The 16,332-nt window shown below is 44.9% G+C and overlaps 1 protein-coding gene across 1 annotated transcript in view; it reads right to left on the minus strand.

Annotated features, from left to right (window-relative positions):
• Positions 1-219: 219 nt before the first annotated feature.
• Positions 220-16,332, minus strand: part of FBN1 (fibrillin 1) — a 229,969-nt gene continuing 213,856 nt past the window's right edge. The window contains exons 59-66 of the mRNA XM_034994644.1: positions 15,295-15,420; positions 14,971-15,093; positions 12,010-12,126; positions 11,621-11,749; positions 10,824-10,943; positions 6,148-6,379; positions 2,741-2,915; positions 220-1,520 (exon numbers count right to left, since the gene is read on the minus strand). Of these exons, the coding sequence (XP_034850535.1) occupies positions 1,131-1,520; positions 2,741-2,915; positions 6,148-6,379; positions 10,824-10,943; positions 11,621-11,749; positions 12,010-12,126; positions 14,971-15,093; positions 15,295-15,420 (1,412 nt within the window). The 3' untranslated portion in view covers positions 220-1,130. The remainder of the gene's footprint in view (positions 1,521-2,740; positions 2,916-6,147; positions 6,380-10,823; positions 10,944-11,620; positions 11,750-12,009; positions 12,127-14,970; positions 15,094-15,294; positions 15,421-16,332) is intronic.

Below are 16,332 nucleotides of genomic sequence, written 5' to 3' on the forward strand. Positions count from 1 at the left end.
AGAAATAACTCTGCTGTCTTTAATGAACAGAACAAGGGACTAACTCAAATATGTTAATTTTTTGCTAGCGGTTATACGTACGCTTGGCACCCTTCGAAGCTGTAACTACCACACCCAGGATAATTTAAATTCAGGAAACTTTATTTAGCCTCCAGAATGCCCCCCCCCCCCCCCCCCCCCGCCAAATCCCACATCCATGCAAGAACACAAAGCCAAGGGTACACTAAAAAAAGAGAGACTGTTTTATTGTGACGTTTATGACATGGACCCCTTGTTGACAGGAATGACTGAGGGTAATCTTGGCATATTGCACAGGTGTGATGAAGGATGCGCTGATGATCCTCTGGCCGCTGAGGCTGGTTCTTGGTCCTCCCAGACCTCCATGCACGTGTGGGCCAGTCACAGAAATGTCCTTACCACTTGGTGTATACATTTAACAAGTCTTTGGTCTTAATAAGCACCATTACAAACCCTCACGTTAAGGGCATTATTATTCTAGTTTATAAATGTTTCAATGATAAAAAATAGCACGATTACAGTATACACACACTTAATTTACATGTAATGTATTATAACTCATAACTGAGATAAGCTACTGAACTAACTTTGGTTGATTGAAATTAATGAAGTATTTGAACTGAATACTTGCAATTTGGTTTCTAAGTTGTGTAAATATTACAGTGCATTTATAAATCTAGTTTGAGAATTTACTAGCACCAAATAGATATTATAATTGGCCAACCTAGTACTTGTATTTGGAGAAGCAAAGTTTAAAAATTGGGAAAAAACAGAACAGTCCATCGAGTGAAAGCACATTCCTGTACATCTGCTAGAAGGATGGCATGTCAGCATGAATGGCTGACCCCCAATGAAAATACGCGTCCCAGTTTTCAAGAATCAACACATGTGACAAGGTAGCTCAGCTACACAATGAAAAGCCTGAGAAAGTGGTTGTTTTGAACTAGGGGAGTCACCTGTACCTTGCTTTTTGTAATACAAGAATAGTGCTTATTTATAGAAATTTACTTGGTGAAAGATGGTACCTATGATATGAAGATTCTGACTGGGGGGGAAATTCCGTTCTACCTATCTATCTTTGTTTTTTAATTATTTGGTCTCTGGATGGTGAATTAATGAAGCAAAATCTGAATTTTCATCTTCAGATTATCACCCAGTTCACCACTGAGGTAGTCTTTGTCATATTTATCTTCTAGCTGATTAAGTTCTTTCTTTTTATAAAGTGGAGTACTACTGATTTGTAATGAATAGGTTCCAGCCACTGGCTTCTTCTTGGTGAAGTGGAGGTAGCTGATCCCTTCCTTTTGGTTGATTTTAAAGAAGCCATTTTCATTTCCAGATTCGATCAAGTATTTGTTGTGATTCGTCAGAGTCGTCAGGGCTGGGAGGAGCTCTAGGATTCGGACCTTGTTACTGATGTGGGAAATATTGAAAGCGAACACGGCTGTCTTCTCAGTGTCCCAACTTGCAAGACTCACATTGGTGTCTCTCTCAGGCTGGTCCTGGAAAGACACACGGCAATGTGTTAAGTCAAATGTAAATATGCCACTTAGTACTCATCTTAAGGAAAAAGTGACTCGAATCTCACACTAAGACCACCTTCAGCTCATGTTGTATATACACTGTGTTGAAAATGCCTATTTTCACAAAACACGGTTTAAATCGCAAATCTGTTCAAGTGGAACATGTTTATAATATTAAAAAAAATATATTCAACTGATGTCAAGACGGAAGTCAAGTAGCTGGGCGTCTTCTAATGTGGCAGGTCTCCAAGTGTGCTCCCCGGACCAGCCGCATCGGCATCACCTGGGAAGCTGTCAGAAACACAAATTCTCGGCGCCACCTGAGACCTACTGAATCAGAAACCCTGGGGTGTCTCCCAGCAATCCATCTTAAGTCTTCCGGATGAATCAGATGCTTGCTCAAGTTCACAAACCACTGTTTTCATAGGCTATTTTCTTCCCCTGGACTTATCTCATTTCCCAAACCACAGCGGATAGGTCGCAGCACTGACGCTAGGAAAGAACCAGTCTACTTCAACTTTGTTCGCTCACGAAAAACCATCCCCTCTGAAGGACACGCCTATGAACCTACTTCCTGACTCTGATGATCTGCTAATATTCGATGCTTTTCACCTGGCTGCTTGCTGGCCTCTCTGGGACCACATGTGCCGGATTCTCCGGGCCTGGAGCCAGGGGTCTGGGTGAATCTCTGTGCATTTCTGAGTTGACTGAAAGGCTGCAGCAGCCGTAGGCAAAGAAAACCAGGCTGCTTGAGCTCCATGTTGTTTTTGTCTAGAATCCAAGTTCCCTCACACTCCACACGGCTCTTTTCAGTAGAGGAGCCTCTAGCTTTCAGAACTTGGCGTCCCCGTGGAGAGAGCGCTATGTCACTTCACTATTCTGCCTCTGCCCACTTGCTGTCCTGGACCTCAGACCTTCCCTTTCAGCAGACTTTGGGTGGGTGTTTGACTTTCTCTTTGGCGAGACAGAGGAAATGAGCAAGTATGTGAAAACCTTCGAATGGCCACTCCCTAAAAGCAGCAAGAAACTCCGGAGAGTCCCACAGACTCTTGTAAAATGCAGCCTAGAGCTCAGGGAATGTCTGGATTTTCTCCCCAGGGAGCTTTTTCACACTTTGGAACATCCTTGGAGGAAACCACAAGCATCTGGAAGGCCCTTCTGCAACAGGAGACATCAGGAGAAACCACCTTCTGACCCACCTCGGTGTTGGAGGCATCGGTTTCGTTTGTACTTCTCCGTTTCCTGCCCCGTTTGGGGTAGCCGTTGATCTTACACTCATAGCAAGCCTCCGGGGAGAGAGAATTGTCATCCATTTCGCTGCTGGCAGGTGGCTCCGGGCCTCCTCGGCCCATGCCCATTCCAGAAACACAGTGCCTGTGGACGAGGAGGGGCACAGCCCCTTTTCATTAGAACTGGGAGATAAGGGAGGAGGTACAAGAGTTCCAGTGAAGCATGGACCTCACCTAGTGACATCTAGCTATTGATTATTCGTCCATCAGGTGACCAGCTGGTTCTGAGAGCAACACTGAAGCCCTCTGGGTTTAGGCTCTGAGGCCCAGTTCCCGGGGCTGGTTGATTTCTTTCTACTATCTCTCCGGGCCCTGTGTCGCATATTGATTCGCCGCTTCCTTTCTGAACCCGACTGTGGCAGGTGTTTTGCTGTACTTACACTGGGGAGGGGACATGGAGTGGAAACGGGGGGAAGGTTGGGGGGGGACCATGTGACTTGGGAGGTTAAAGGAAAATGTCTTCCTTTTATGAACCAGAAAGTAAGAAAGGTATGAGCCGCCACCATTGAGCTCCTTGCCCTCTTCCTGCCTCACCGACACCATCCCCTGCCACCTCCCCTTCTGCCACCACAGTCACCAGCCTTCACCACTCCAGCTTCTGAGCGATTTCTCCTCTTATGTGACCACTCGCTTTGGCCGACGCTAGGTGTGAGTGTTGGGGAAGGCAAGATGTATTTCTATTTTACTCAGTAATTTGAAAGTTTAGTGGTAAGTTTTCAAATGTGGGTCTTTTTCGCTGCTGACTTAATCTAGACTTGGATGTCCATCTACCTTTGCCTGTCCTGTTAAGAATTTCCATATTTCCCTTTTTAATTAGGAATGCACAGCATTGAAATAGACATACACACATATGCAACCACACATACACAGACACACCCCACAAATCGCACATTCCATAACTTGAAACTGTAAAGAAAGTTCTAGGTAGAACTGAAGTTGACTCAGAAACAAACTGTGAAGATGTGTAATGTATAAGATGCAAGCTTCGGAGCTTGCCCAACTGTGGGAAATTGTTTCAAGTCATTCAAAACCACTAGGGCCATTGGCTCTGACTCATGTGAGGCTGGATAAACAAACCCATGCCCAAGAGAGAACTAGTTCAGCTGTTTTTCTTTGCCTTTCAGTTATCAAAGCCAAGTTACAGAGGGAAGCTTGCATGTTTCACAAGTACCTTGTTTTGTTATCCTGCTTACTATTTCATAGGCCTCTTGGAATGTATTTACCAGGCTCCTCTTTCAAAATGTGTTGAAATATCTGAATGATCCTAAGAGCCTTTATTTTGGGGCAGGGTCTACTCTAGTGATTCACGGAGAAGCCCAAGCTGTTATAAATGGGTAGATTATTCTACTAATGGGTCATAACGAAGACCAATTATTGATCTCTTTTTCTGTATTAGTTGGCCTATTTTTTATAACCCATTTTTCTTTATGCTCTTAAGATTCAAAATATAATGCCAATAAGCAGAATCTTTTTTGTGTGTGTTTTGCAGCCATTTAGGGGCTCCTACTATTTTCTGCAATCCCTCCAGAACCCAGTACATTTCCTTTCCTCTTCCTCTATCTTTCAGCATGAAACATGCAGAAACAATACAATGGATGAAATGATGAATGCTCATCGTGTGTGTGTGTGTGTGTGCATTTGCATGATGATTAAGTTACTGGAAGGAAAACCCCAAATGTGTAGGTTTTGGTTCTTTTCTCAGAACTCCGTTCCAGTATTTTCATATCCCTGGAACACCACTTACAAGAAGTGTGACTACAAAGTCCCAGTGGCCAGAGGCCAGTTTGGAGTGTCACAATTTTTGCTGGGAAAATGGTTCTGGCATTCAACTTAAAAATAATGAGTCTACCGAGAGCCAGACACAAACATCTGGGAATTTGTGTCCTATTGCTGGCGTTCCGTGTGCTTCCCATGAAACATTCTTTTACCTTCAAGTCTACACAGACCTAAAATGAATGATGTTTGTGTGTTCAGAAATCAGAGGTCACTAAATAAGTCAAACAGAGAAAGACATGTATCATATGATCTCACTGATATGAGGAATTCTTAATTTTAGGAAACAAACTGAGGGTTGCTGGAGTGGGGGGTGGGGTGGGAGGGATGGGGTGACTGAGTGATAGACACTGGGGAGGGTATGCGCTCTGGTAAGCACTGTTAATTGTGCAAGACTGTTGAATCTCAGATCTGTACCTCTGAAACAAATAATGCAATATATGTTAAGAAAAAAAGAAGAAGAAGAAGGTAGCAGGAGGGGAAGAATGAAGCGGGGGAAATCGGAGGGGTAGATGAACCATGAGAGACGATGGACTCTGAAAAACAGACCGGGTTCTAGAGGGGAGGGGGGTGGGAGGATGGGTTAGCCTGGTGGTGGGTATTGAGGAGGGCACATTCTGCACGGAGCACTGGGTGTTATGCACAAACAATGAATCATGGAACACTACATCTAAAACTAATGATGGGGATTAACATAAGAAAAAAAAAAGAAATCAAAGGTCACTAAATTAATGTGATATATTTGATACATACATGTATGTATGTGTTATGGAATGTGATTTGTGGGGTGTGTCTGTATGTGTGGTTGCATATGTGTGTATGTCTATTTCAGTGCTGTGTGTTCTAATTAAAAAAGGAAATACGGAAATTCTTAACAGGACAGGCAAAGGTAGATGGACATCCAAGTCTAGATTAAGTCAGCAGCGAAAAAGACCCACATATGAAAACTTACCACTAAACTTTCAAATTACTGAGTAAGATAGAAATACGTCTTGCCTTCCCCAACACTCACACCTACAATGTGGTGAAGTATTCTCCCTGGAGCATACAATAATTATTTTAAGTCCTGTTTCATGCTCTTTTGATAATTCTTAACGTAAACTTAAGTCTGAGGTGTAAAGTATACTTTAAAACCAGGTATCTTTGTGATTTATGCTAACATATAATGTTCTCTAATGAGAAGGCATTTTAAGTCAAGACTGAACCCTGCTTGCCCCAGGAGAAGGGTGGATCAGCGATGTGCAGTGTGAGCCCTGTCCCGGCCTGGGTCAGCCCCTGCATTTCTGGAGAAATGAATCCATTTTCAACAAGAAGATCAAGAGAATGAGACCGAGAAAACCTGTGTCAAGGTATTTACAATTAGTTTCATAGTCTATGAATTTGCAGAAATCTTGATGCCTCCTTTCAAGTGAAATAGCCTGAACCCTTTACCGAGCTAAGCAGAATGAACTCTAGGACTATGAAAGGATGGCTCGCCTCAACCCGATGGGTCAGTGGGAGTTGCATCCCTTCATGAGGTCAGGAGCAGGGCCAGCAGTGCTTACCCTTGACCTATCCGGAAGTAACCAGGCGGACAGCCACACAGGTAGCCGCCCTCCGTGTTGGAGCAGCCGTAGCTGCAGGGGGCCTGCGCAGAGCCGCACTCGTTGATGTCTTGGCACCCTCCGCTGAACTGTTCGTACTGGAAGCCGGCGGGGCACATGCACTTGTAGCTGCCCAGGGTGTTGTGACAGGAGGCTCCTCCACAGATGTGCGCGCTGAGGCATTCGTTTTCGTCTGCAGGGAAAACCAGAACACACCGCATGTGGGACACTGGCCGGGCGCGTCCACCGGGCACTGGCGGCCAGCACTGCGGAGGGTAGGGCAGGCCGAGGTGGCTGGGGTGGGGAGAGGGACGGGAGAGGGAGCGGGAGGGAGAGCGAGAGCGAGCACGCTGTGGAAATGGATGTGGCCTCTTGCCACGTGGTGAGCAAACGTGGTCGATGAGGTCAAACGCACCAGGTGGAGTGCATTAGAGGATGGCATTCGGGGGACCGACAGATTCCAGGTCTCATCTGAAGCCAACACTAGTATGTTCCATGCCGCACGAGCCTCCTGTGAAGCACGTGGGGCTGGTTCCTAGCTAAGCTTCAAGGTCAGGGCAGGAGGGAAGGAGTCCTGCAGTTCTCTGTGAGCGGGACAACAGTCTCCAAATCAGGGAGCAACCGTACTCCCGGAGGCTGCTTTCCCAGTCCTCCTCTTTCAAGATGTGCAGGGTTGGCAAGGGCTGCCATCCTGCAGGAAGTGTCCGCCCCACTTGCACTTCCTTTTCAAAAATCTGCAAAAGCCCCCAGGTGCTTGTCCTGGGGATGAATAGTGCCTTCTGGTATGTCTGCTCCCATCTCTGGATGGGCCCCCCCTTATCCAAACCAGCCTCCTGCCCAGAGTGTCTGGGCCGTGTCTAAAGCAAAGTATGGCTGGAAGAGATTCAGTGCAGACTTCACAAGCAATAATTGGAAAAAACCCACAATAGAGACAGATGCTGCAGGACTGGCTACCCACAGGGACCTGCCAAGTCTGACAGTAAAAAGCAGGAAAAAGAAATCTAACTTTAAAAAATCAACTTGAGGGAGAAAACCTTGAGTATCTCACTATTTCTAATTTATACCTTTTTGAAATCTCGAATTTATTTTTGTAGGCCTGCCTCTGTAGGGCAGGCTGGAAGCTTGCTGGTAAAACTTTCCTTAATCGCTATAGCCCACTTTCAGGCATATGTTCATTTGAATGCACACAGATTGGCCTTGGCCTCACTGAGCAAACGCTTCCAATGCAAGGGAGGAGGGGAAATGTAACTGACGTTTATTAGATGCACGTTGCGTGACAGAGTGTGGGGTGCTTCACGTTCCTTTACTTGACCTTCCCAACAATCACAGGTGGTAGGTGTTCTAATCCCTGTTTTACAGATGATGAAAGCAAGGCTCCGAGAGCCCCTCCGAGATCTCCCAGCAGCAGGGCAGAGATGCACGCCCAGGGCTGTCTGATGGCAGAAGCCGCGTGCTTGCCTTCATGCTAGTGTCTCTCGAGACTCAGTGCCATTTAAACTGGTATTTCCTTCGTCTTTGAGTTGGTTTCACCTTTTTAGATTATTTATATTTTTTTAAGTAGGCTCCACGCCCAGCATGGAGCCCAATGCGGGGCTTGAACTCACGACCCTGACATCAAGACCTGAGTTAAGATCAAGAGTTAGACACTTAACCGACTGAGCCATCCAGGTGCCCCGAAAAGATCTGTTCTAAAATTAGAAAAACAGGTGGGTAAAAATGGTGGGAGCAGGGTGCTTGCATATGTATAATATCCTCCCTCCCTCCCTACCCTCTCTCTCCCTCCCTCCTCCCCTCTCCCTCCCTCCCTCCTCTCTCCCTTTCCTCTTTCTTTCCTGTGTGGAAGGAATAGATACACAGTAAGAAAGCCATGTGCTGAGCTGCCTGCTACAGCTCAGTGCCTAGCTACAGGTTTGTTTGAGGATTCTTTATATCCAGGGACTCTCAAGTATCCACCCAAGGTCATTTAGGATTCAAGGTTCCTACAAGGGAAATAATTAAATGTGCCATTGTCTTTGTTCTTTTCCCCTTACTTTAAATCAGAGATGAAGTGTGCAATAGATACCAACAGAGACCATGGGCACCAAAGAGTGAATGAGGAACCGAGGGCAATTACTTTGGTGGAACAACTATCCCTGGACTGGATGTTTTCTCCTTGTCCTTCCATGTCTATCTCCAGACTTTACACCTGCTTTCAGCTCCCGGAGGCTGACCTGCATGGAGCATCAACAGGCTCCTCTCCTTCGTCCTGTGCTTTTGGGTTGGGCTTAGCCATTGGTTTCCTGATAGGACTCTGATAGATAAAATCTCTAAGGCCCATGTCTGTATATGAAGGACAGGACCCATCAACACAAAACTTAGATTTATTCTGTATTGTTCCAAAGGACAGAAACAGGTTAGAAGTAGAGGGAGGAACAGTTCATTTTCTATGAAAAAAAATATTTCCAAGAAAGTGAATGCCCTTCAAGATGGTATTCAAGTCAAACTTGGACAACCCTGGAGGTTGGGGAAGGATTTATATTTTAGGAATGAGGTCAGACTAGATAATCTCTAAGGCTCTTTTTAGCTTTGAGCATCTATCTATGTTACTATAAATATCCATCCCAGTCAAGAACTCTGTCCTCCCCTTTCACATTCTTTTCTATTTTACTTCACTTTCTTTTTTTTTTAACTCTCTGAGAATCTAACAAAGTTTAAATTAAACTTGCTTATCTATGTTAGAGAGCTAGGGTCAAGCAGAACAGGGATTAAGATAAGAAATTGGCAAATATTCAATGTTTACTGCTTGAAAAGAGTCTCTGCACTCACCCTGTTCATCAGTATACAAACACGGTTTGTTTCCCATGCTTTGCACTCTCCTGACCTTTTTCATCCTGTGCCCTCTGGAGCAAATGGCTCCAATGGCAATTTTTATTTACTCTCAGTCAATACTCAAAATTGGGGAGGGTTTTGTCATTTTTATAAAAAGAGATTTTAATTTTATTGAAACAGCCTTAGATTCTCCAAAAAACCCTCCTTAAACTTAGACTGAAACCTATCCACTCTGTCCTCTAAAATCAAAGGTGCAGCATTAGGCTTGCATAGTGTATGTTAGCCATGCTGTGAAGGGAGAATGGCTAGGAGAATTCCAAAATGTAGGATGGGCTTTCTTTTATAAATTTTCTCTAGGTCAACATGGCTCAACTCCAACTGCAGCTGCAGGCTTGATATATTCCACAAAACAATGAGATCCAATGGCCCCTGACTCCAAACGCATCCATCTTCTAAGAGTGAAATTCTGGCTGCCCAGGAGTAAGGATCCAGAGAGGGCCGGTCCAAAAGATCTGCTCTTCTCTGCATGGCTCCGGGGAAAGCCATTCTGGCCCAGGGCAATACTCATTCTGGATAGCTATAATTCTTAAGAATTATGAGTCCAGTTTGGGCTAGTATCTTTTGGGCATTGAAACCCCCCAAACCTCTTCCAACTTCTTAATTTATTCTAGAACTCCCAGCCAGGAGATGATCTTCACGGGGCCAAAGTAGAATCTCCAGGTAACGAAGACATGACCTGACCATCTCCACTATCCCGGGACTGAAGGTAGGAAGAGAGGAGGGCTAGTCAGCAAGTGGTGTAGCTAAACTCTTCCAGCACTGGTGTCCTTTGAGCCAACCCTACTCACGCCTCCAAAACGGTGTCTTGAAAAGAATCAAGCCAAATGAGAGAGATGCAGTTTGGATAAATGAAAACACACCAAATATATCTTCATTTGGAGTAAAGTGGAGCAGCACCCGGGAGACAGTAATCCTTGCGTCTTTGCTAAGGAGGCCTCTGTACCCAAGAGTGTGGCAGCTGGAACAGGTCACCTGCGCACCACGTTTACCGCGGTGCTGCACAGATACTTGGTGAATGAAAAAAAAAAAAATGAGTGGACTCAACACTTGAAAGGCAGCCCTAAATCAGGAAGCTAAGAGCCTGAGGTTCTAGCTCCAGGCGTTTCAAAAAGGAACCAGGTTAAGGACAGATTACAGGTCTTTCTGGTAAAACCAAAAGCTTGGGCTAGATGGATCGGGGGGTCCCTCTAAACTCAGTGTTTGAATTCTCTAATGTGCATTTAGAGTTACTTTCCCATGACATTATGGAATCGAAAATGACATAATTTCAGTTTAATGAGTCTGTGGATCTCCCTTAATTTTCAAAAGAATTCAGCAACCTGAAAAAACTTGCCACGCCTGCTGCCTACACTCTGCCCTAAGAGATGTGTAGAGCTGAATGGAACCACTTCTGTGCCTGCAGGCCAAAAGTCCCTTTTCAGGGAGCGGTAGGATTTTGTTGGCCCTCCTGCGAACAGAACCCCAGCGTGGGCCAATGACGACCCACAGCCGAAGAGCGGGGTGGGGGGGGGGGGGATGCGGAGAGTGAAGGAATTCTAGGGGCATTTCACTTCCGATGTTCTCAAAGTATCCTTCATCGTTATATTTTTTTCTCAGTTTGCTGTTTTGCAAAGGCTGTAACTCTCCTCTGGTTTCAAGCAGGTTAGGGTGATTGTAAAGGACTCTTCGTTGATCTAATGACGGGTTTAAAGTTTTCAGAAAGAAAGCACTATTTGGACTTGGGGGAGACTAGAGCTTTGTCGTCATCGTGCCCAGGAAAGACTACTTGCCCACACACTGGTTCCACTGGTAGTGCTGGAGGTAGCCCTGGGGGCAGCTGCACCGGTAGCCCCCGATGATGTTCTGGCAGCCGTGCTGGCAACGGTGGTTCCCTTCGCACTCGTCCACGTCTGAAAAGGAAGGGAGAGGCAATTTCCGTAAGGCATCTGACCACTGCCCCCCCCCAAAAATTATTCTGCCACCGAAACGTCAAAAATACGTGCTCCGGAGAAAAACATTCGACATTCCTGCCAATGCCTACAAATGGAAATGATGAAGACATTAAGGTAAGGCCCCCGAGCATTCTATGGGGTAGCTGTCTGTGGGAAGCATTTGTATTTGCTCCTTTGTGCCAGGATCAGAAGCTCAGAGATGTCAAGACAGAAAGGAAATCCTAAAAAAATAATTTAGAATTTTAATTACATAGTATCAGAAGAGGTATTCTTCGTATATTTAATCCACTTAGGGGAATCCTTTTAGGACTCTGGATCCAGTGACTAGAATATGAATGAATCAAATTCAGGAACCGAGCTATTTTTCTTGACTAGTTCATGCCCTAGTAGGTTACGCTACTTACTTAGCAGAAAAACCTTGAGATATGGAGGGAAGGCACATGTTACAGACCTGGTCAAGCATGAGACCAAAGATGGATCTCTATGATATACCTGTGCCAACCCGGCAAAATACTTCCCATCTTCAGTTGCTCAGTTCTGAGATCTCATAGAGGAGGAGAATGACGAGTTTGAAAGTCACACAGACTGCCTCCCCCAGGGCCCAGCAGCTGCATCAAGCTGAGGACCCTACCCACCTTCACAGCTGGCGCCACTCTGATCGAGTGAGAACCCCCGCTGGCATTCACAGGTGAAGCTCCCAGGAGTATTCTGGCAAATACCCTTAGACCCACACAAGTTGATGTCAGAAGTGCATTCGTTGTTATCTAGAAGAAGCGGTGAGGGAAAAGAATTAAAATCCACTGAAGCTCTCTCTGTGTTGTTTAAAAGGAAGAGAGAGGGAGGATCCACTCAGAAAAGGCCAAATAAGGCCAATAACTTTTCACGTACAGGTGCGCGTGCGCACACATGTACTCACATATTCTTTTTTGACTTTATCCTCTTACTCCAACAGCAGAGGAACGAGGAAACAACTCGTTAAAGGGATAGCTACATTTCTGGTGGGGCACTCTCCTGTCCCACTTACCGATGCAGGCGGTATGGTGCTGCGTAAATCCAGGAGGACATTTACACGTGAAGCTGCCAATGGTGTTCACACACAGGAACTGGCAGTTGTGTTGTTTGCTGGCACACTCGTCAAGATCTGTGAAAAATGTAAGATGAGGAGCGGGGTCGAACTGACCTGTACGTCTCAAACAACCCTGGCCAGAAGAGCCACGCGGCACATGGCTAGGAGGAACCCGGGAGGTAAGGGTTTGGAAGATGAAATGTGCTCTCCATGGAGACCAAAAAATGTAGCCCCTTGGGGATCCAAGGAAATCCCAATTCCCTTTCACTAGAGGAATGCAGGAATGTCTCAACAAAGGCATTTCAAATAAATTGTGACATTTTAAATAAACTATAAAATGAAGTAAAAGATTAGGGATTCTCAAAATTTTCCAAAGCATTGAAAAGATCTCTTCAAGTTGAAATGCAAAAAGAAATGTTGAGGCTGGAAATTAATTTGTTTGCTTAGTTTTTTTTTTTTTTTTCCCCTTTTACGTTCACGGTTTTGAATCTGCTCAAATGAGGTATTCAACCAAACCAAATCCAACCAAAAGGATTTCTTTTCTTAGAGAGTCTCCTTTGGTTAAAATGAAACTGAGCAATCAAGAAGGAAACAAAGGGAAGAAAAAAAAAAACCTCACTCTGATAAGCTAAGAGCACATTTAAAAACTGCCTACAGTATTTATCCCACATTGTTTTCCATAACTCAATAAAATCCTCCACTTTGGGCTTCTTTCCTCATTGCTGGAACTGCCAGGCTCATTCTCAACTCCATTGCTATTTAAAGACCTCAAGAGATACAAAGTATGTTCCAGCTTTTAGTTGAATTTTAACAATAACAACAACAACAAATAATCATGGTGTATCCAGGAACCAATCTACCGTCCTTCTGTCCTCCCCTTCCTTCTTCCCTCCCTCTTTCCCTTGCTTCCTCGCAGCCTTGTCTGGTCACCGCACACACAGCTGTGCTCGAAGCTGCAGAGGAGTGCCAGTTGCTGGCTAGGGTAACACCTGGCGTGGACCTCAACCAAAAGAACTCCCCCAAGCCCCCATATTTCTCCCAGTGCTGACTTCTCTTAAAATGCAGCCAATCCTGCGCTCTTTCCACCACTGCGGGGCCTGCTGTTCCTGCTTTACTGGTTTCTGCATGATTGGCGGCTCTGCGCCTCCTGCCAGTGGGGTGGCCTCCCCTCTCTCTGACCCAAGGGGCCCTGCTAGAGCACCGTCCCATGGTTGCTGAAGCTTACCTGCACACAGGTGAGGGAGACCGCTCAGCGGTCTCTCACACTGTTTTCTAACAGCAACACTTGCTGTTCTCATCTCCAAAACATCTTATCTCCCCTTCTCTCTTATCTGGATGCTACCCGGCTCTCATGGGGGAAGTGCTGGTCCCACATCTCCCCTGGGCTATCCTTTGAGCCTCTTTCCTGTCAGTTTCAATAGTACATGTATCTGCACCACTGGGTTTGATCTTTAGTCCTACATGCCAAGTATGTGGAAGAATCTAGACCTCATGAGAACAACAGGAGAAAGGGACTCATGTTGTGAGGGGATCTGTAAGAATCCCATTGCTGCTCTGCCCACTCCTAAAACCATAAAGAGAGCATCACTGGTGCATTTGACACATTGTAAAAAAATTTACTTTCCATTTTTCATCTCTTAATTGCTAGACATTTTTGAGGATTTTTCTGCCCCCACAGGCTGGAAAAATGCTGTAAATTTGTTTTGCTTGGTGCAGATAACATACACAATGAGAGATTTTCTAATTTGGTTCTCTATTTACATGAATAAGTTTACGGCTCTGAGTTACAGCCTCACACTGCCCAGAGCTCACTGTGATCCACAGATGGAGAATAAGTTCTATGTTTGAGGAGAACAAAGCTGTAAACAACTCTTTTATTAAGCTAGAATTTTTAAGTAGGTCTCTCAACTTCCTCTCCCCAAATTATAGGATTATATAGGATTTGTGCTGCATAGGAAAACCTCAGGCATTGTTTATTCTGTCATCCTATGTTACAAGTCTCTTAACTCTCCTTCCAGCAGACACAAGAATGGGGTTGAGGGTCCTACTTCCCTCTGCTCTCCACTTCCACTCTACCTCACCATTCAACTTCCCTTACTTTCCTTTTACGCTGTCAAGGCTTCATAGTAGAAACGCTCTAACTCTTGTTCTGCCATCTGGTCTCCACATCCTTCTCCAAATCCCTCCTTTTAAAAATTACCCTTAAGTTTGATTTACTTGTGCTATTCACTCAATATGTGAAATTCTTACTGTTGAGGAAGATATTTCTGGGAGTAAATTTACACCAACAGAATTTTGCAAAGGATAACTTCTGGTTGAAGAGGGATTTCTGCATAGAGTTCTGCTGTTTCTTAATTCTTTGTGATATTTATGGCTCACCCAGATAAGGTAGGGAGGGCAGGAATGGCCCTCTTTAGCAGAACAAAAACCTAGAAAAAGTGTTTACTTAATTAGGCACAGTGTTTTCTAGGCACCAATTAATCTGAGGCAGGACAATGCCAGAGACTTGGGCTCTATAGTTGTTGAATAGCTTGACTACATCAATAGAATAAATAGAAAGCAGAAAGGAAGTAGTCAATTAGGAATCTGCCCCACCTGAGCCTTAGTCATCTGGCTCCACAGTCTCTGAGACCCTCATGGGCAGCCCCCATGGACGCCCAAGGGGCAGGCATTGAGAATGGCTCCTGCTGCCACTGCACACCCCCTCACCCCACCCCACCCCCTGCTGCAATCTTCCTGGCCTCAGCCTCCAGCCATCCACCACAGGAAGTGGGTGGCAGGGAGATCCCAGGGAGGCACTAACCCCAGGGAAGCACTTCTTGCTTGTGGAGAGCTTGCCTATGGATTCCTCAAATGCACAGGGAATGCAACAATGTGCCCAGGAGGCAGGTGAGTGGGTGCAGGCAAATTCTACTTTACCTTTGCAGCTCCTTCCATCCTCCTGCAGAATGTAGCCTTTCGGGCAGGAACACTGGAAACTCCCTTCTGTGTTTTTGCAGATAAAATTGCAGGGTTTGGGGGCCTGGTTGCACTCATTCAGATCTATGATCAAAAAGATACTGTGTGACTGTCCATCTAAAATGATGCTCAGTACCCATAGGGTCTAACAAATAACTTCATTGTCTTAGGTTTTCCTATGAAATTATAGAAGCTTTTTAGATGTTTGGTTTGAGGATTTTTAATTTTTTCCCATAATGTACAATTTCCACTTGGAATAAACGACACCAAAAACAGAGCACTTACCTATACAGGAAGTTCCAGTTATATCTGGAGTGTAGCCATTTTTACATAGGCAATGATAGGATCCTCTGTCGTTGACACACTCCCCGTTTCGACAAACGTCATGAATAACCTTGCATTCATCAATATCTGTTAATTTAACAAACAGAGATTAAGAAAGACACTATAAAATGGGCAACATCAGTATGTAGGGGTGACCTTACTGTAAATACTAATAAATTGTGTTACTATCTCATGCACCTAAGAAATTAAAACAAAGGGATGACAGCATCCATTTCATAGGTAATGGTAATTGTCCTGAAAGGCAAATGAATAACTGCACTGGACGACAGTATAATAACTCATCAGGCCAGGGGAACACTTTAAAGATAATTGGTTTTCTAAATGTATAGTTTTTCCCTCTGGGTCCATGGACACCAGTCTCATCCAGACATATTCAGCTCCTTGCTCTATCTCATGCCATCAAGCTTGCCTCCTACTGACATCTCATAAATGGCGCACAGCAGTAGGCTCTTTTGACAAGAAAAATCCCATTTTTTTCTAACAGTGCATGTCCAAAATAAGGAGGAAAGTTTCCTTCCATTCTTTTGGCTGTATTTAAAGTTAATCCTGAAAAATCTCAAACTGTATAATATTGGGGAAATGGGACCAAACTTCCCTTGGTGAGGGAAGCACTAGGGCTCTGGGGTGGATCCCCGGGCAGGGGTTTTTGAAGCCTGATAAGGAAGAGAGAGCCTTATTCACAGCTCCACCACAGGGAGAAAGATCTGGTCGCTATGCACTGTCGAGCACTGAAGCAGCTGTCCTTCCACACTGTGACCCATCTATCTCCTTACTGCTCGGTGTGGTGCCAATACCAAATGAGTTCTTAGCCTTCGATTGCCAAACGATCATTTTATACCAACAGATGTTATTTATCCTAATTCTTTTGAGTTTCCTCTGAAATGCAATTTTGCCTGCCCTCCCTGGTCTCGAGAAGCGAGTCTTTTCCACCATCTCATTTTCTCATCCTTGGAAGAAACATCAGTTGCTTTTGGGTCA

The sequence above is a fragment of the Mirounga leonina genome, unplaced genomic scaffold (assembly GCF_011800145.1).
Source record: "Mirounga leonina isolate KUSES-001 unplaced genomic scaffold, KU_Mleo_1.0 Mir_91, whole genome shotgun sequence".
Taxonomy (NCBI): Eukaryota; Metazoa; Chordata; class Mammalia; order Carnivora; family Phocidae; genus Mirounga; species Mirounga leonina.